Source organism: Mobula hypostoma, chromosome 5, assembly GCF_963921235.1.
Source record: "Mobula hypostoma chromosome 5, sMobHyp1.1, whole genome shotgun sequence".
In the NCBI taxonomy this organism is placed as follows: Eukaryota; Metazoa; Chordata; class Chondrichthyes; order Myliobatiformes; family Myliobatidae; genus Mobula; species Mobula hypostoma.
The window spans coordinates 672819-693802 of record NC_086101.1 but is presented as its reverse complement, the minus strand read 5'-3'; the positions used below and the strand labels follow the sequence as shown (position 1 = coordinate 693802).

General features: G+C 44.3%; 1 protein-coding gene across 1 annotated transcript; it reads right to left on the bottom strand.

Annotated features, from left to right (window-relative positions):
* Positions 1-1577: 1577 nt before the first annotated feature.
* LOC134346466 (zinc finger protein 850-like) lies at positions 1578-18766 on the bottom strand. The gene is made up of 2 exons (XM_063047834.1): positions 18580-18766; positions 1578-12087 (listed from the first exon to the last, which is right to left on the bottom strand). Exon 2 carries the CDS (start codon positions 11420-11422, stop codon positions 9272-9274), a length of 2151 nt encoding a protein of 716 aa, XP_062903904.1. The 5' UTR covers positions 11423-12087; positions 18580-18766; the 3' UTR covers positions 1578-9271.
* Positions 18767-20984: the final 2218 nt, after the last annotated feature.

Below are 20984 nucleotides of genomic sequence, written 5' to 3'. Positions count from 1 at the left end.
TGTGGTGGAGCTATCAACCCAGGCAAAGGTCGGACACATGGACAACTCCCCACCGATCAATCCCTTTTCTCACTGTAAGAGCCAACTGATTGATCCGCCTGATCGATCCTCCAAAAACCCAATTTTTCTGCGGGCACAACAAAGCTCATTCAGTGTCCAAAACATGTGCCTGAGGTCTATATCATCTGACCTCCTATTTATCTCACAGTACTGGGCACCAACTGTCATTCAAATAACTCCTCCTTCCCTTCTCTGTGTAAGAAATGCAAGCAGGCAAATGTCCTTGGGAAGTATCAACATGCGGCTCTCAGTCACCATAGCAACTTACGGGCTGCTTGGTGCCATCTCAACTCAGCAGAAATCCAAAAGTTAGCCAGTTCTTTCTCGTGCCTTAAAGCGACACCAACAGTTCGCCTTTGTCTCAATCTCTCTTTCTCTTTTCAAAACAAGATATCGGAGGTAATTACCTCTCTCTCTCTCTCTCTCTCTCTCTCTCTCTTTCTTCAAAAGCACAGATCACAGGGGTAATTCAGGACCCCGTCACAATTTAAAACAGAGGTCGATCAGTGCTTGATTAGTAAAGGTTCAAAGGTCATGGGGAGAAGGCAGGAGAATGGTGTTGTGAAGAATATAAAACAGACACTGGGAAAGAAATAGAAAGAGGAAACTTTAGAGTGAGATGTAAATTTATGATCAAGGTGTGTTATCCAGATGCTACTGAACAATTCATTTTCTTGTTGACAAGGCAACTCAATGCTCAACCCCCAGCCTGGGGCGGGAATGAGAACAATTCCAGAGGGGGAGGGTTGGGTGAGTCCGGGACTTTGTGCAGGAGCCCAAACTCCATCCTCTTCATTCCCCTGTTCCATTCTCACTCCCCACCCTCACACTCCAGTGCATGTGTTTGTATGTGAGAGAGAAACCTGACTGCCCACTTCACCCTCCATCAACAAAGTCCCCTCTCCCCCAACGCACTCACACTCTTGTACATACAGTAATCCTTGCGGGCTCAAATGATCCAATAATGTTATGCCCTCCCTCCTGCACCAACTCCTTAGCCACATGTTAAATTGTATATTCTCCCTATTCCTGACTCATGACACAGATGACAGACCTGTGATCACAGCCCTGGACGAGCTGCCCTTTAACTTAGCACCTCACACCCTGAACTCCCTTTGCAGAACCCCGTTACTCTACCAGCCCATATCATTGGTACCCACATGGACCAGGAGTTTCCCTGTTCATCCTCCTGAGGAATGCTGAGCACTCAACCCGAGCACACAGGAGACAACATACTGTCCTGGGATCTCATTCTCGCACACAGACCATCCAGTCAGTTCCCTTAACTAACGAATCACCTATGACCACAGCTCCACCCTTACCTTCTCAGTCTCAGAGACTCTCAGAGCCAGACTAAGGGCCAGAGACCCTCTTGCTGTGACTGTCCTTTGCTAGGACATCCCACCATTCCCAACAGCATCCAAAGTGATATATGTGTTGTGTCACGTGATTGGCAACAATGAATATAGAAGTGAGTCAGGTTTTATAAAAACAGTCAAACGTTTATTATTCTCTGCTCAATATTTAAAAAAAACAAACGAAAATCTTAACCGGAAGTAAACTGCTATGCAGCCATTTAACAAACTGTCACTCAGTACTAGTTCTTAAAGCGATAAATGCGAAAACAGTTCTTAAAGCGGTCAATTCAGACACAGTTCTTAGAATGGCAAATTCGAAAGTCCAAGAGATTTATACAGTTAATCAGGAAAGACTTTCCTGAAGTAAAGAATTCCTCGAAGACACGACGTCACTGTCGATCCCAGCCGGATCCTGCCTTGTCCGCAGGATTCACGACGACAGAGTAACTTGATTAGGTTTACCCACAATTTGACACGTATGACATGTTCTGCAAAATGTCGCCACATCTTTTCTTAAACTAAGTCGGTAAAAGTGTTTAAAAACCTTGTTCACAGTTTTCTTTACACCTAGGTGGCCACCCAATGGAATACTATGAGCCATAGTTAAAATCTCCTTATGATAAACTTTAGGAACTACTACCTGGTGGTTAACTTCCCATTCCTCACTTGCAGGAACTGTAGGACATCTCTGCTTCCTCATTAATATTCCCTTTTCAAAATAATATCCTACTGGCACCTTCTCAATTTCACTATCTGGAAGAGCTTGTTCCTTTAATTTAAGTATCTCAGGATCTCTACCCAGCTCTGCTATCATCTCCTTCCGAGATAAAGACAAATCTTCATGGTCAGACTTACTACCAAATAATGAAGGTAAGAAAGTTTCTGACACATCCTCAAAATTCGAATCTCGAGTTGAACAGTCATGGGTAACAACCTTATCCTGCACATCAGTCTTTTTATCCATAGCTCAGGTTACAACACAGGAAGAATCTGTGTTAGAATCCCTCTGCGGTTCCTCAGAATTAGGCTTTATTGTCAAATGCACTTCAGGAAAACTAGTCCATTTGCTAAGTCATTCCTAACAATAGAGAAACATCATTCACAGGTAAACTGGGTTGTAGTCCTACTTTAACAAGCCCTGTAACTAACCCTGACCTTAAATTTACTCTATGTAAATGTACTGGCATAAGAGCACTCCCAACTCCTCTTATATAGTTTGCCTCACAAATGTCAGACTCATCACTAAACTTTAGAACACTGTCTAACATTAGTGATTGAGAAGCTCCAGTATCCAGTATCTCTAAGTATTTTTTATCGGTACCGGAGTGGGTCCCTCTTTCAAGGATACACATCCTTCAGTTATAAAATGTTCATATCCCCTCTTAATTTGGTAAGACTCTGATAAAACTTCATTGGTATTTATCGAACTCTGTGGATTTACAGGTGTTTCAATAGGCTGCACACAGGCATCTGGCACGGCTTCCTTCTCTTTCTTCTTCAATCAAAAACAGTTAGCTATTACACGTCCAGGATTCTTACAGTAATTACAAATAATACCAAAATGTCTTTCCTTCACGTCTCCCTTCATCCGTGCCTTTCTCACTAACTTCAGATTTAATTTCTGATTTACCTTGACTCTCTGTGCTATTTTTCCTTTTAAAAGTTCTACTTGGAGAAAATTTACTCTTATGAATTAAAGCATACTCATCAGCTAATTTAGCAACTCCTGCAATGTAGCAGTGTCCCTTTCATTTAAGTATGTCCCTACTTCAACAGGAATGCTCCTTTTAAATTCCTCCAGTAAAATCAACTCTTTTAATTTATTATACTCCCCATTCACGTTTTTAGAGGAAACCCATCTCTGAAAACACACAGATTTTTCGTAGGCAAATTCCACACACATTTTTTCCGCAGATTTCTTCAAATTTCTGAATCTTTTTCTATACGCTTCCGGAACCAACTCATACGCCTTCAATACACGCTGTTTAACAATATCATAATCCAGTGCTTGATCAGCATGTAAAGCTGTATAAACTTGTTGTGCCTTGCCTTTAATTACACTTTGTAACATCACTGGCCATTGCTCTTTCGGCCACTTTTAAACTCAGAGCAACAATTTCGAAATGCTGGAAATATTTGTCCACTTCTGTCTCACTAAATGGAGGAGTCAAAATAACCTCACGACTCATTTTAAACTGTTTCTTAGAACCAGAGGACTAATTCTCGGACTTTGATTTCTCCATCTCTAGCACAAACCCTCTCCTTTTATCTGCTTCTCTTTCTTCAAATTCCCTTTTCCTATGGGATTCTCTAGCCTCGAATTTCTTCTGTTTAATTTCAGCTTCTAAGTGACATCTTTCCAAATCAGATTCTAATTGCTTTAACTTTATTTGTTCAACATGTAACTGCATTTCCAGATTACTCATTGGAAACCTATCTAACACTTATTCATCAAACATTCCCAACCTTATATAATGCTCAGCAATTTTTCTCTGAATTACGGGCTTTGTTGTAACCTTCGTAATTCCGTTAATATCCAACCTTCTAGCAATCTCGGATACAACACTCTTTCTCGCCGTCGCTAAACACTCCGGGTCTGGCGTTTCCATAAAGCCGTCAACATTCATTGCTGCCAAATACCACTCATACACTAATCAAACAAAAGAATCGTGTATATCCCCTTTTCCAAATCAGGTTGGTACTTAACTAAGCACTTAAGTTCAAAATTGGAACATATCCCAGACGAGCCCCCAAATTTATGTCACGTGATCGGCAACAATGAATATAGAAGTGAGTCAGGTTTTAAAAAAACCATCAAACATTTATTAAACTCTGCTCAATATTAAAAAAATAAACAAACGAAAATCTTAACCGGAAGAAAACTGCTATGCGGCCATTTAACAAACTACCACTCAGTACTAGTTCTTAAAGCGATAAATCCGAAAACAGTTCTTAAAGTGGTAAATTCAAACACAGTTCTTAGAATTGTAAATTCAAAAGTCCAAGAGATTTATACAGTCAATTAGGAGAGACTTTCCTGAAGTAAAGAATCCTTCGAAGACACGACGTCACTGTCGATCCCAGCTGGATCTTGCCTTGTTCGCAGGATTCACGATGACGGAAATAAAACAGTTTAAAGGCACTGTCCTTTCTCTCTGGATACTAGATACTGCACAGCCTTTTCTGCCGCCTTTAGCAGAGGCTATCTCATGTAGATCACTCTTTCTTGAATGAATTCAATAATGGTCAATCCTATCCAAAACCACCAAACGACTCCTTCAGGTTCCCGTCTTCACTCTCCAATATTACACAAAAGATACATCAACAAACCTGGCAGTGATTGGTTAAAATGCCGGCCCAACACTTTTGTGTCTTACAATAGAATGCAAAACTCAGTTTTAAATGGAAACTGCATCATAAGGAAAATAAGCAGTGGAGCTAACTATCTATCTGACGTTCTAACTGGAAAACCCACTGCGTCACCACAGGGGTCTTCTTTTATACCTGTGGTGAACATGTCATCACATGACCTCACATTGGCGGGAAAATTACATCAGGTGACCTCCAAAAGACCATTACATCATGGTCATATGACAATCGCAAGATATCCATGAGGTATGTAACAATTGTCCAGGGGGGTTGACACAGGGTTACACTGCACTCACTGTTTCCCTTTTTCACCTTCCTGACTGTCACCCAGTTTCCTGTGCCTTACACCTTGGTTTCAACTACCTATCTATATGTCCTACCTATCACTCCTCCAGCCTCCCAAATGATCTGGAGTTCATGCATTTCCAGCTCGAACACCTTAATGTGGATTGTTTGGAGCTGAAGCTGGATGCCATTCTCACAGGTGTAGTTATCAGGGACACAGGAGGGTCCTCTGCCTTCCCACATCCCGCAAGAGGAGCTTTCCACTAACCTGCCTGGTATCTCTACTGTTCTAACTGAACGAATGTAAAGAAGGGGCAAAAAAAAATTCTACCTCTGGCATAATTTCGCCTTCTCTGACTGAATGCTCTCCTCACTGAAACCTCAAAGAGGTAAAGTCTTAGCATCTCCGCTCTGACTCTGTCCACTCCAACAATGACCACTCCTCTTGCTCCTGGCCAACATTAACATCTTCTTGATAATCCATCCTGAATGCTGACTGGCCACTGCTGAAAGCTCAAAAATAACCTGCCCTGAACCACCGCCGTAAATACTCGATTGGCGAACCTGAGTGAATTGTGTTCTCTCAAACTTCTGGTCTCTCCGATTAGCGATGGGTCAAAGCTCGGTAGGGTGACACAAGGATGAATGACTGATTGAAACCCATCTCACATTCAGAGCACATCACCACCCTCACCACAGTGTGAACCCACTGTCTCTGCAGCGTGGATAAGTGTGTGAATGCCTTCTCACAGTCTGAGCAGATCAGCGTCCACACACTGCTGAAAACAGTCTGGTGTGTAGTCAGGCGAGATGAAAGAGTGAATTCATTCCCAGTCGGAACAGTTGAACAGGGTTTCTACTCAGTGCGAACTCAGTGATGTTTATTCAGTTGAGATGACTGAGTGAATTCCTTCCCGCAGTCTGAGCAGTTGTACAGTTTGTCCCCAGTGTTTACACGCTGAAGTTCATTCAATACTGGACTGAAAATGTTATATTTGAATGCACACAGCATAAGAAATAAAATGGATTATCTTGAAATTCAGCTACAGATTTGCAAGTATGATGTTGTGGATATCTCTGAAACTTGGCTAAAGGATGGCTGCCATTGGGAGCTGAATGTCCAAGGATATACGGTGTATCAGAAAGATAGGTCAGTAGGCAGAGGGGGTGGTGTGACCCTGTGTATAAGAAATATTACATCATTAGAAAGCAATGATATAGGATCGGAAGGTGTAGAGTCTCTACGGTTGGAGGTAAGAAATGGCAAGGGTAAAAGGACCCTTATGGCAGTTGTAAACAGGTCTCCAAACAGCAGCCGGGATGTGGATTACAAATTACAGCAGCAGATAGAAAAGGCATGTCGGAAGGGGTAAGTCATGATAATCGTTGGGGATTTTAACATGAAAGTGTATTGGGAATACCAGGTCAGTACTGAACGTCAAGAGAGTGGGTTTGTAGAATGTCTAAGGGATGGCTTCTTAGAACAGCTTGTTGTTGAGCACACTAGCAGATCAATTGTACTGGATTGGGTATTGTGCAATGATCCAGAGGTGATAAGAGAGCTTAAGGTTAAGGTACCCTTGGGGTACAGTGATCACAATATGATTGAGTTCACTTTGAAATTTCTGAAGGAGAAACTAAATTCCAACATTTGGTATTTCAGTGGAATAAAGGAAATTACAATGGCATGAGACGGGAACTGGCCAAAGTTGACTGGAAAGGGACACTAGCAGGAAGGACAGCAGAGCAGCAATGGCTGGAGTTTCTGAGAAAAACTTGGGAAGTGCAAGACAGATATATTCTAAACAAGAAGAAATTTTCGAATGGAAGACGGACACTACCGTGGCTGACAAGTGAAGTCAGAGCCAAAGTAAAAGCAAAAGAGAGGGCATACAAGGGGAAGATAGAGGATTGGGAAGCTTTTAAAAACTTGCAGAGGAAAACTGAGAAGGTCATTGGGAAAATAAAGATGAATTATGAAAGGAAGCTGGTGACTAATATCAAGGAAGATACTAAAAGCATTTTTAAGTATATAAAGGGTAAAAGAGAGTTGAGGTTAGATATAGTATCAATAGAAAATGATGCCGGAGATATTGTATTAAGAGATGCAGAGATGGCAGAGAAAGGAATGCGTATTTTGTATCAGTCTTCACAGTGCAAGATGTCTGCAGTATACTGGACATTCAAGAGTGTCAGGGAAGTGAAGTTTGTGCAGTGAAAATGACGACTGAGAAGGTGCTTAGGAAGCTTATTGATCTGAGGGTGGATAAATCTCCTGGACCTGATGGAATGCACCCTCGGGTTCTGAAGGAAGTAGCTGGTGAGATTGTGGAGGCATTAACAATGACCTTTCAAGAATGGATAGATTCTGTCATTGTACTGGATGACTGGAAAATTGCAAATGTTACTCGCTATTTAAGAAGGGTGAGAGGCAGAAGAAAGGAAACTATAGACCTGTTAGCCTGACTTCAGTGGTTGGGAAGTTGTTGAACTAGATTGTTAGGGAGGAGATTACGGTGTACCAGAAGGCACATGACAAGGTAGGCCAAACCAGCATGGTTTCCTAACAGAAAAATCCTCACTGACTAACCTACTGCAATTCTTTGAGGAAACTACAAGCAGGATAGACAAAGGAAATGCTGTAGACATGGTGTATTTGAATTTTCAGTTGGCCTTTGACAACGTGCTGCACATGAGGCTGGTTAGCAAGATAAGGGCCCACGGAATTAGGGAAGTTACTAGTATGGGTGGAGCATTGGCTGATCAACAGAAAACAGAGAGTGGGAATAATGGGATCCTATTCTGGCTGGCTGCTGGTTACCACTGGAGTTCCACAGTGGTCGGTGCTTGGACCACTGCTTTTTGCGATGTACGTCAATGATTTTGACTATGTGATTAATAGATTTGTGGCTAAATCTACCGATGATACAAAGATAGGTGGAGGAGTGGGTAGTGTTGAGGAAACAGAGGCTGCAGAGAGACTGAGATAGTTTAGGGGAATGGGTAAAGAAGTAGTCAATGAAATACAATGTTGGAAAGTGTATGGTCGTACACTTTGGTGGAAGAAATAAATGGGCAGACTATTATTTAGATGGGGAGAGAATTCAAAATGCAGAGATGCAAAGGGACTTGGGAGTCCTTGTGCAGGATACCCTAAAGGCTAACCTCTAGATTGAGTCAGTGGTGGAGAAGATGAATGCAATGGTGTCATTCATTTCGAGAGGTATAGAATATAAGAGCAGGTATGTGATGTTGAGGCTCTATAAGGCACTCGCGAGAACACACTTGTAGTATTGTGTGCAGTTCTGGGCTCCTTATTTTAGAAAGGATACTCTCCTTATTTTTGAAGAGCATTCAGAGAACATTCACAAGAATGATTCCAGGAATGGAAGGGTTACCGTACAAGAAGCATCTGGCAGCTTTTGGGCTGTATTCCCTGGATTTCAGGAGAATGTGGTGGTGGGGTGGGGGGAAGATGGTGATCTCATTGAAACATTCTGAATGTTAAAAGCTCTGAACAGATTATATATGGGAAACTTATTTCCCATGGGAGGGGAGTCTATGACAAGAGGGCACGACTTCAGGATTGAAGGACATCCATTTAGAACAGAGGTGAGGAGAAATTACTTTACTCAGAGGGTGGTAAATTTGTGAAATTTGTTGCCACAAGCAACTGTGGAGGCCAAGTCATTCAGTGCATTTAAGGCAGAGAGAGATAGGTTCCTACTTAGTTAGAGCATCAAAGGGTATGGGGAGAAGGCAGGGGAGTGAGGATGACTGGAAGAATTGGATCAGCCCATGATTGAATGGTGGAGCAGACTCGAAAGTCCGAATGGCCTACCTCTGCTCTGATATCTTATAGTCTTAACTGAAATGGCTGAGTGAATCCTTTCACACATTCAGAACAGGCGAGTGGCATCCCCCAGTGTGAATTCGCTGATGTATTTTAAAGTCCGATGACTGAGTGAATCCCTTCCCACATTCAGAGCAGCTGAAAGTTTCTCCCCAGTGTGAACTCGCTGATGTACCTTCAGTTGAGCTGACAATGAATCCCTTCCACATTCAGAGGAGGTAAACAGCCATTCCCCAGTGTGAAGTCGCTGATGTTCCTTCAGTCAAGCTGACTGGGTGAATCCCTTCCCACATTCTGAGCACATGAATGGCTTCTCCCCAGTGTGAACTCGCTGCTGTGTCAGTAGTCAAAAACGTCGAGTGAATCGTTTCCCACAGTCTGAGCAGGTGAACGGCCTCTCCACGGTGTGAACAAACTGATGTTCTTTCAGATGAGTTGAATAGGTGAATCCTTTCCCACATTCTGAGCAGCTGAATGGTTTCTCCCCAGTGTGAGTTTGTTGGTGTCTCAAGAGCTGAGATGAACTAATGAATCCTTTCCCGCATTCAGAGCAGCGGAATGGCCTCTCCCCTGTGTGAACTCGCTGGTGTCTCAAGAGCTGAGATGAAAAAATGAATCCTTTCCCACATTCAGAGCAACTGAATGGTTTCTCCCCAGTGTGAATTTGCTGGTGTCTCAAGAGCTGAGATGAAGAAATGAATCCTTTCCCACATTCAGCGCAAGTGAACGGCTTCTCACCAGTGTGAACTCGCTGATGTATCTTCAGTTCAGATGACCGAGCAAATAACTTCCCACATTCAGAGCAACTGAACGGCTTCTCCCCAGTGTGGACTCGGTGATGCAATTTCAGTTGAGATGAATGGGTGAATCCTTTCCCACAGTCTGAGCAGGTGAATGGCTTCTCCCCAGTGTGAACTCGCTGGTGTCTCTGTAGGTTGGACGAGTGAGTGAAACCCTTCCCACAGTCTGAACAGGTAAATGGCTTCTCCCCAGTGTGAACTCGCTGATGTAACTTCAGTTCAGATGACCGAGTGAATCCCTTCCCACATTCAGAGCAGGTGAACGGCTTCTCCCCAGTGTGAACTCGCTGATGCTCCTTCAGCTTAGCTGACTGAGTGAATCCTTTCCCACATTCTGAGCATGTGAATGGCTTATCCCCAGTGTGAACTCGCTGATGTAACTTCAGTTCAGATGACCGAGAAAATACCTTCCCACATTCAGAGCAAGTGATTGGCTTCTCCCCAGTGTGGACTCGCTGGTGTCTGTGTAGGTTGGAAGAGTGAGTGAATCCTTTTCCACATTCAGAGCAAGCGAACGGCTTCTCCCCAGTGTGGACTCGCTGATGTACCTTCAGTTCAGATGACCGAGAAAATACCTTCCCACATTCAGAGCAAGTGAACGGCTTCTCCCCAGTGTGGACTCGCTGATGTAGCTTCAGTTCAGATGACCGAGAAAATACCTTCCCACATTCAGAGCAAGTGAACGGCTTCTCCCCAGTGTGGACTCGCTGATGCTCCTTCAGTTGAGATGAATGAGTGAATCCTTTCCCACATTCAGAGCAAGTGAACGGCTTCTCCCCAGTGTGAACTCGCTGGTGACTCTGTAGGTTGGACAACTGAGTGAATCCCTTCCCACATTCAGAGCAGGTGAATGGCTTCTCCCCAGTGTGAACTCGCTGATGTAACTTCAGTCGAGATGACACAGTGAATCCCTTCCCACAGTCAGAGCAAGTGAACGGCTTCTCCCCAGTGTGAACTCGCTGATGTAACTTCAGTTCAGATGGCTGGGTGAATCCTTTCCCACATTCAGAGCAACTGAACGGCTTCTCACCAGTGTGAACTCGCTGGTGTCTCTGTAGGTTGGACGATTGAGTGAATCCCTTCCCACATTCAGAGCAGGTGAACGGCCTCTCCCCAGTGTGAACTCGCTGATGTAACTTCAGTTCAGATGTCCGAGCAAATAGCTTCCCACATTCAGAGCAAGTGAACGGCTTCTCCCCAGTGTGAACTCGCTGATGTAACTTAAGTTCAAACGACCGAGCAAATCCCTTCCCACATTCAGAGCAAGTGAACGGCTTCTCCCCAGTGTGAACTCGCTGATGTAACTTCAGTTCAGATAACCGAGCAAATACCTTCCCACATTCAGAGCAAGTGAATGGCTTCTCCCCAGTGTGAACTCGCAGGTGTCTCTGTAGGTCGGACGAGCGAGTGAATCCCTTTCCACAGTCTGAGCAGTTGAATGGTCTCTCCCCAGTGTGAAGTCGCTGGTGTGTCAGGAGCTGAGAACGCTGAGTGAATCCCTTCCCACAGTCTGAGCAGGTGAACGGCCACTCCCCAGTGTGAATTACCTGATGTTGTAGCAGGTGATTTGACTGAGTGAATCCTTTCCCACAGTCTGAGCAGGTGAATGGCCTCTCCCCAGTGTGAACTCGCTGGTGTGTCAGTAGTTTGGATGAGTGAGTGAATCCCTTCCCACAGTCTGAGCAGGTGAATGGCATCTCCCCGGTGTGAACTCGCTGGTGTCACTGTGGTGTGGCTGAGTGTGTGAATGCCTTCCCACCATCCGGCAGGTCAATGTCCCCTCACTGGTGAATTTTATGATATACCCTTAGCATCAATAACAGAATGGCTTCCCGCTTGCAGAACAGGTGGAGCACTCTGGTGTGAACTCGCTGATGTATCTTCAGACGGGATGACTGAGTGGTTCCCCTCCCTCACACAGAGCGGGTGAATGGCCTCTCCCCGCTGTGAACTCACTGGCGTGTCTGCGGGTAGCCTGTGAGTGAATCTCTTCCCACACTGAGAGAAGGAGAATGATATCTCACTACGATCAATTCTCTGGCAATTCAGAACGTCAGACTTTTGAATCCCTTGTACAATCAATGCAGTTGAAGAACTGATCTCCAGTGAACAAATGCTGGTGTGTTCTCAGCTTCCGGTTCCAGTGGATTTCACAGAGTTAAAACAGAAAACTTCGTTTCAGAGACAGAATACATTACCAGCTGGAGATATGATACTTCTTCATCTCCAAGGATCGACAACAGATGTGTTGGTGTTGCAAAGAAAATATTTGGTCACTCCTTAAATATCCAGACAGAGTCAGCAAAACCGATATGTTGTTGTGTTTGAGATTCCCGTACACAAGTGTTCTGCCATTTCAAACCTGTAAAAATATTTGCAAAAGACATCAATGGGTGAAGGACAATATTTCAGGAGAGATTTTAGTCTGTGGTGAGAACATAAGATCATAAGAAATAGGAGCAGGAGTCGGCCATCTGGCCCGTCGAGCCTGCTCCGCCATTGAATAAGATCATGGCTGATCTGGCCATGGACTCATCTCCACCTACCTGCCTTTTCCCCATAACCCTTAATTACGCTACTGTGCCAAAATCTATCCAACCTTTTCTCAAATATATTTACTGATGTAGCCTCCAATCCTTCATTGGACAGAGAAATCCACAGATTCACCACCCTCTGGGAAAAGCAGTTCCTCCTCATCTCCATCCCAATTTCCCCCAAATCTTGAGGCAATGTCCTCTAGTTCTAGCCTCATCTACCAGTGGAAACAACTTTCCTGCCTCTATCTTATCTATTCCTTTCATAATTTTACATGTTTCTATATGATCTCCTCTGAATGGGAGCTCTGGCATCAGAATTTTACCAATTTCAACTCAAGTTGGGGGTACTCAACTTGAGATATACCCCAGGCTAAGCGTGCTGTGCTTTATTTCGGTACATCAAATCTTTGCACATTAGTAAGGACAGGAAAAGTACCAGAGGCTTAGATCAGCGGTCCCCAACCACTGGGCCGCAAAGCATGAGCTACTGGGCCGCGAGGAAACCTTTCCTCATTCCCTGTCACGCACTGTTGAGCCATTACGCATGCGAGGTCATTACCCGCGCGTCATCCATGTCAGCGCGGGAAGGAGATCAACTCCTCGAGCTTGCAAATGACGGTGGGCTGAAAAGTATGTTTGACATAACATCTCTGCTGGCATTCTGGATCAAACTCAAGGCTAAATATCCTGAGATAGCCACGAAAGCACTGAAAACGTTGCTTCCATTTTCAACATATCTCTGCAATGAATGCAACGAAAACCAAATTGCGGAATAGACTGGACATAAGGAACTCCCTTCGAGTATCGCTGTCTCCCATCACCCCTCGATAGGACCATCTTGTTGCAGGGAACAAGAATTCAGCCCAGGGCTCCCGCTGATTCAGCAATATTGGTGTGTTGCAATGATTTTATATGTTCATATAGGGAAAATATGTGCTGTGGGTTTAATATCCAAACGTTACTTAAAATGTTTTGATGCTATTGACTTATAAGTGACTTATATAACCATATAACAATCACAGCACGGAAAAGGCCATCTCGGCCCTTCTAATCCGTGCCGAACGCTACTCTCACCTAGTCCCACCGACCTGCACTCAGCCCATAACCCTCCATTCCTTTCCTGTCCGCATACCTATCAAATTTTTCTTTAAATAATATCGAACCTGCCTCTACCACTTCTACTGGATGTTCGTTCAACGCTTACTTCAAGCTCCCCTGTCCTCCCCTAATAATTGACTTATCACTATATTCATGCGAGGAAAATATAAACTGTGTGTTTAATATTAAATTTGTTAGATATGCCCTTTTAGAAACGAAATTGAGTGTATTAGCCACTGATCACCTATATTCCATTCGTGATTAACACCCCCCCCAAACAGAATTGCCAAAAAGGATTTGCAGGGAGTAAAATTGGCACGTACACACATGCACACTGGTGCCTGCGAAAGAGTTCATGGTCATTGTAGTCTTTTTCGGGGTAAACACAACGTATTTGACTGCTACCCCTGTCCGTTGGCAACCCTAACCGCCCCTCCACCCCCCAGGTTGGCCGGTCCACAAGAACACTGTCAACATTAAACCGGTCCGCAGTGCAAAATAGGTTGGGGACCCCTGGCTTAGACGATATTGTTCCCTTTTCAAGAAAGGGAGTCGAGATAAGACAGGAAATTACAGACCAGTGGTTCTTACTTCAGTGGAGGGCAAGTTGTGGGAGAAGCTCCTGAGAGGCAGGATTTATGAGCATTTGGAGAAGCATAACCAGATGTGTGATAGTCAGCATGGCTCAGTCAGCAGATCGTACCTTATAAACCTGATTGAATTCTTTGAGAATGTAACAAAACACACTGATGAAGGTAGAGCATTAGAAACCATAGAAACCATAGAAACTACAGCACAGAAACAGGCCTTTTGGCCCTTCTTGGCTGTGCCGAACCATTTTCTGCCTAGTCCCACTGACCTGCACACGGACCATATCCCTCCATACACCTCCCATCCATGTATCTGTCCAATTTATTCTTAAATGTTAAAAAAGAACCCGCATTTACCACCTCGCCTGGCAGCTCATTCCATACTCCCACCACTCTCTGTGTGAAGAAGACCCCCACTAATGTTCCCTTTAAACTTTTCCCCCCTCACCCTTAACCCATGTCCTCTGGTTTTTTTCTCCCCTTGCGTCAGTGGAAAAAGCCTGCTTGTATTCACTCTATCCATACCCATCATAATTTTATATACCTCTATCAAATCTCCCCTCATTCTTCTACGCTCCAGGGAATAAAGTCCTAACCTATTCAACCTTTCTCTGTAACTGAGTTTCTCAAGTTCCGGCAACATCCTTGTAAACCTTCTCTGCACTCTTTCAACCTTATTTATATCCTTCCTGTAATTTTGTGACCAAAACTGAACACAATACTCCAGATTCGGCCTCACCAATGCCTTATACAACCTCATCATAACATTCCAGCTCTTATGCGCAATACTTCATAGAAACATAGAAAATAGGTGCAGGAGTAGGCCATTCGGCCCTTCAAGCCTGCACCGCCATTTATTATGATCATGGCTGATCATCCAACTCAGAATCCTGCACCAGCCTTCCCTCCATACCCCTTGATCCCCTTAGCCACAAGGGCCATATCTAACTCCCTCTTAAATAGAGCTAATGAACCGGCCTCAACTGTTTCCTGTGGCAGAGAATTCCACAGATTCACCACTCTCTGTGTGAAGCAGTTTTTCCTAATCTCTGTCCTAAAAGGCTTCCCCTCTATCCTCAAACTGTGACCCCTCGTTCTGGCCTTCCCCAACATCGGGAACAATCTTCCTGCATCTAGCCTGTCCAATCCCTTTAGGATTTTTTACGTCTCAATCAGATCCCCCCTCAATCTTCTAAATTCCAACGAGTACAAGCCTAGTTCATCCAGTCTTTCTTCATATGAAAGTCCTGCCATCCCAGGAATCAATCTGGTGAACCTTCTTTGTACTCCCTCTATGGCAAGGATGTCTTTCCTCAGATTAGGGGACCAAAACTGCACACAATACTCCAGGTGTGGTCTCACCAAGGCCTTGTACAACTGCAGTAGTACCTCCCTGCTCCTGTACTCGAATCCTCTTGCAGATTACTTTTCGATCCTTTTTTAAACAACGGAACAACATGAGCCACTCTCCAATCCTCCGGCACTTCACCCGTAGATAGTGACATTTTAAATATTTCTGCCAGGGCCCCCGCAATTTCAACACTAGTCTCCTTCAAGGTCCGAGGGAAAAGCCTGTCAGGTCCCGGGGATTTATCCACTTTAATTTTCCTCAAGACAGCAAGCACCTCCTCCTTTTCAATCTGTACAGTTTCCATGGTCTCACTACTTGATTCCCTCAATTCCATAGATTTCATGCCAGCTTCCTTAGTAAATACAGATGCAAAAAACCTATTTAAGATCTCTCCCATTTCCTTTGGTTCCGCACAAAGCCGACCACTCTGATCTTCAAGAGGACCAATTTTATCCCTTACAATCCTCTTGCTCTTAATATACTTGTAAAAGCTCTTTGGATTATCCTTCACTTTGACTGCCAAGGTAACCTCATGTCTTCTTTTTGCCCTCCTGATTTCTTTCTTAAGTATTTTCTTCACTTCTTATACTCCTCAAGCACCTGATTTACCCCCTGTTTCCTATACATTTCATACAACTCCCTCTTCTTCTTTATCAGAGTTGCAATATCCCTTGAGAACCAAGGTTCCTTATTCCTATTCAATTTGCCTTTAATCCTGACAGGAACATACAAACTCTGCACTCTCAAAATCTCCCCTTTGAAGGCTTCCCACCTACCAATCACCTCCATGCCAGAGAACAACCTGTCCCAATCCACGCTTTTTAGATCCTTTCTCATTTCTTCAAATTTGGCCTTCTTCCAGTTCAGAACCTCAACCCTAGGACCAGATCTATCCTTGTCCATGATGAAATTGAAACTAATGGTGTTATGATCACTGGAACCAAAGTGTTCCTCTACACAGACTTCTGTCACTTGCCCTAATTCGTTTCCTAACAGGAGATCCAATATTGCATCCCCTCTAGTTGGTCCCTCTATATATTGATTTAGAAAACTTTCCTGAACACATTTTACAAACTCTAAACCATCTGGACCCCTAACAGTATGGGTGTCCCAATCAATGTATGGAAAATTAAAATCCCCTACCACCATCTTTATGTTTCCTGCAGTTGCCTGCTATCTCTCTGCAGATTTGCTCTTCCAAGTCTCGTTGACTATTGGGTGGTCTGTAATACAATCCCACTAATGTGGCCATACCTTTCCTATTTCTCAGTATGGATGTAGTGTACATGGCTTTCAGTAAGACTTTTGATAAGATTCCTCATGCGAGGCTCATTCAGAAAGTAATGAGGCCAGGATCAAAGTAGACCTTGCTTTGTGGATCCAGAATTGGCTTGCCCACAGAAGCCAAAAGATGGTTGTAGATGGTTTGTAAACTGCCTAGAGGACGGTGACCCGTGGTGTTCTGCAGGGATGTGTTCTGAGATTCCTTCCCTTTGTGACGTTTATAAATGATCTTGATGAAGAAGTGGGGGGGGGGAGGTCAGTAAGTTTGCTGATGACACAAAAGTTGGGGGTGTTGTGAATAGTCTGGACAGTTGTCCAGAGGTTACAGCAGGACATCGATAGGATGCAGAACTGGCAGTTGGAGTTCAGCCCAGGTAAGTGTGCTGTGGTTTATTTCCGTACATCAAACTTGAAGACAGAATACAGTATTATGTTAGGACTCTTGGCGGTGTGGAGGATCAGCGAGATCTTGGGGTCCATGTCAATTTGACACTCAAAGCTGCAGCACTGATTGACATTGTTGTTAAAAAGGCCTTCATCAACTATGGAACTGAGTTCAAGAGTGGTGAGGTAATGTTACAGTTATATAAAACCTTATTTATATCCCACTTAGAGTCTTGTATTCAGTTACCTCATTACAGGAAGGATGTGGATATTATAGAAAGAGTGCAGAGGAGATTTACAAGGATGTTTCATGGATTGGAGAACATACCGTACGAGAATAGATTGAGCGAACTTGGGAGCGATAAAAGATGAGAGGTGACCTGATAGGTGCGTATAAGATGATGAAAGGCATTGATCGTGTGGATAGCCAGAGACTTCTTCGTAGGGCTGAATTGGCAAACACAAGGCGCATAGTTTTAAGGTGCATGGAAGTTGGGTCAAAGGTAGGTTTTTCAAACAGACAGTAGTAGGTGCATGGAATGCACTGCCAGTGATGACGGTGGAGGCAGATACCACAGAGTCTCTCAGATATGTACATGGAGCTTAGAAAAACAGAGTGCAATGTGGTTAGAAAATCCGAGGCAGTTTCTAGAATAGGTTACTGGACGGCACAACACTGTGGGCCGAAAAGCCTGTACTATATTGTAGATTTCTGTTTCTATATGCACTCATCTTCTAACAAGCAACGGATCAGACATTCTGACTGACCATCAAATTCTCTGACAGTATTCCTGTCTGTATGAAAATGGGCTATTTCTGACTTCCATCAACCTGTGACTTGGCTCAATTTGTCTCTGTCCTTTGTTTATTTCAAGTTCTGGTCATGTTCCACAACACTGCAAAAAGCACTTGTTACTAGATGTATGATCTGGAGATTTACTAATCACTCGGCTACCCTCCCACCAGCTGATTGACAGTGAGGAACCCATCGATGGCAATGCCAATGAATATAAAGTGGAGGGCATTGGTTATTCTCATGGGAGTGCGGCACTTTTGTGATGTGAAAGCCACAAGTCACTGGTCATCGAGGCAAAGGTGTTTCGTATCTTTATTTACCCAGAGAGAACTAAATCTGACATAAGGTTTTATTTCTATACTGCACTAATTGACATTTTTACTGACTAGAAGGTAGACTCTTCAACCAAGATTAACTGGGAACTATATTTTTGTTCTGAGTTCCTAATCCTTGGATTTACATAGCTGGAGCTCGGCAGTGTTTGGGAGATACATCCACTCCCATTTCCTTCGACTGTACGGGACAATGCCGGTACTATCGCCCATGGCTGCCTCTTTACCCAGAAGCCCTCACGAAGAGAAACGACCCTATCCGCCATCGAAAGATGCAAGAATGCGCATGCGCCGCAAAACTGGCGGCGATGATGGCGGCCATAAATGCTGGGGCTCGGGTCCGGATCGTGGGGCTGAGAGAGCGAGAAAGGACCAGGACCGTCGTGGGGTGCAGTACCATTGTGGCTGGAAATCACAGTAATTGTCTTTCGGTCGCGTTTCAGACGCCGGTGATTAAACACCTGCTCCGAACCCGTTCTTACCTGCGTTCGATCGTTGAGAGCCTCGCGTCTACTCCGCGCATGCGCATTATCCGGGATTGAGCACGACGACCACGCATGCGCCTTGGTTTAAACAGGATAAAATCTGCAGATGCGGAAATCCAAAGCAACTCACACAAAATGCTGGAGGAACTCCGGGGGGAAGGCAGCAGCTATGCAGAGGAGTGAACAGTCAGCGTTTCAGACCGAGACCCTTCGTCGGGACTGGAAAGGAAGGGAGGGAGTCAGAATGTGGGGGACTGAAAACGATAGAGGGGGAGGAGTAAAGTCAAGAGCTGTGAAGTTGATGGGTGAAAGAGATATAGGGCTGGAAAATAATAATAATAATAATAAATACTTTATTTATCCCTAGTGGGAAATTCTTTCGAAACAGCAGCAATATTTAAAATGACATTTAACAGGGTGCAGACTTTACTAAAAATAAAGCAGAGTCATAGTCATAGTCATACTTAATTGATCCCGGGGGAAATTGGTTTTCGTTACAGTTGCACCATAAATAATAAATAGTAATAAAACCATAAATAGTTAAATAGTAATATGTAAATTATGCCAGGAAATTATGAAATAAGTCCAGGACCAGCCTATTGGCTCAGGGTGTCTGACCCTCCAAGGGAGGAGTTGTAAAGTTTGATGGCCACAGGCAGGATTGACTTCCTATGATGCTCTGTGCTGCATCTCGGAGGAATGAGTCTCTGGCTGAATGTACTCCTGTGCCCACCCAGTACATTATGTAGTGGATGGGAGACATTTTCTAAGATGGCATGCAACTTAGACAGCATCCTCTTTTCAGACACTACTGTGAGAGAGTCCAGTTCCATCCCCACAACTTCACGGGCCTTACGAATGAGTTTGTTGATTCTGTTGATGTCTGCTACCCTCAGCCTGCTGCCCCAGCAAACATGATAGCACTGGCCACCACAGACACGTAGAACATCCTCAGCATCGTCCGGCAGATGTTAAAGGACCTCAGTCTCCTCAGGAAATAGAGACGGCTCTGACCCTTCTTGTAGACAGCCTCAGTGTTCTTTGACCAGTCCAGTTTATTGTCAATTCGTATCCCCAGGTATTTGTATTCCTCCACCATGTCCACACTGACCCCCTGGATGGAAACAGGGGTCACCGGTACCTTAGCTCGCCTCAGGTCTACCACCAGCTCCTTAGTCTTTTTCACATTAAGCTGCAGATAATTCTGCTCACACCATGTGACAAAGTTTCTTACCGTAGCCCTGTACTCAGCCTCATCTCCCTTGCTAATGAATCCAACTATGGCAGAGTCATCTGAAAACTTTTGAAGATGACAAGACTCTGTGCAGTAGTTGAAGTCCGAGGTGTAAATGGTGAAGAGAAAAGGAGACAAGACAGTCCCCTGTGGAGCCCCAGTGCTGCTGATCACTCTGTCGGACACACAGTGTTGCAAGCACACGTACTGTGGTCTGCCAGTCAGGTAATCAAGAATCCATGATACCAGGAAAGCATCCACCTGCATCGCTGTCAGCTTCTCCCCAGCAGAGCAGGGCGGATGGTGTTGAATGCACTGGAGAAGTCAAAGAACATGACCCTCACAGTGCTCGCTGGCTTGTCCAGGTGGGCGTAGACAGGGTTCAGCAGGTAGATGATGGCATCCTCAACTCCCAGTCGGGGCTGGTAGGCGAACTGGAGGGGATCTAAGAGAATAATAATATACACAATAATACTGTACCGATGTGCAATAATAATGTATGGAACAATATTGCAGAGACTCGATCTACGATCTGTCGCAGAAAGATGTATTGAATTGACTATTTCTTACATCCTTCACATACATGTGGAGTAAGAATGTTTACATTACGTCTCCATCTAAATGTGAAATGTGCAATCATAGTAATTTATAATAATTTATAAAAAAAATAGAACAGTCAATGTAACATAGAAATACACTCAAATCAGCCTGATTTCAGAAGTCTGATTCCTGGTGGAAGAAGCTGTCCCGGAGCCTGTTGGTCCTGGCTTTTATGCTGCGATAGCGTTGCCCCGATGGTAGCAGCTGGAACAGATTGTGGTTGGGGTGACTCGGGTGCCCAATGATCCTGCGGACCCTTTTTACATACCTGTCTTTGTACTATTCCTGAATCATGGGAAGTCCACAGTTACAGATGCGCTGGGCTGTCGGCACCACTCTCTGCAGAATCCTTCGATTAAAGGAGGTACAGTTCCCGTACCAGGCAGTGATGCAGCCAGTCAGGATGCTCTCAGTTGTGCTCTTGTAGAAAGTTCTAAGCTTTTGGGGGCCCATACCAAACTTCCTCAATGGTCTGAGGTAAAAGAGGCGTTGTTGTGCCTGTTCCACTGCACAGCTTGTGCGTACAGACCACGTGAGGTCCTCGGTGATGAGGATCCTGAAGAATTTA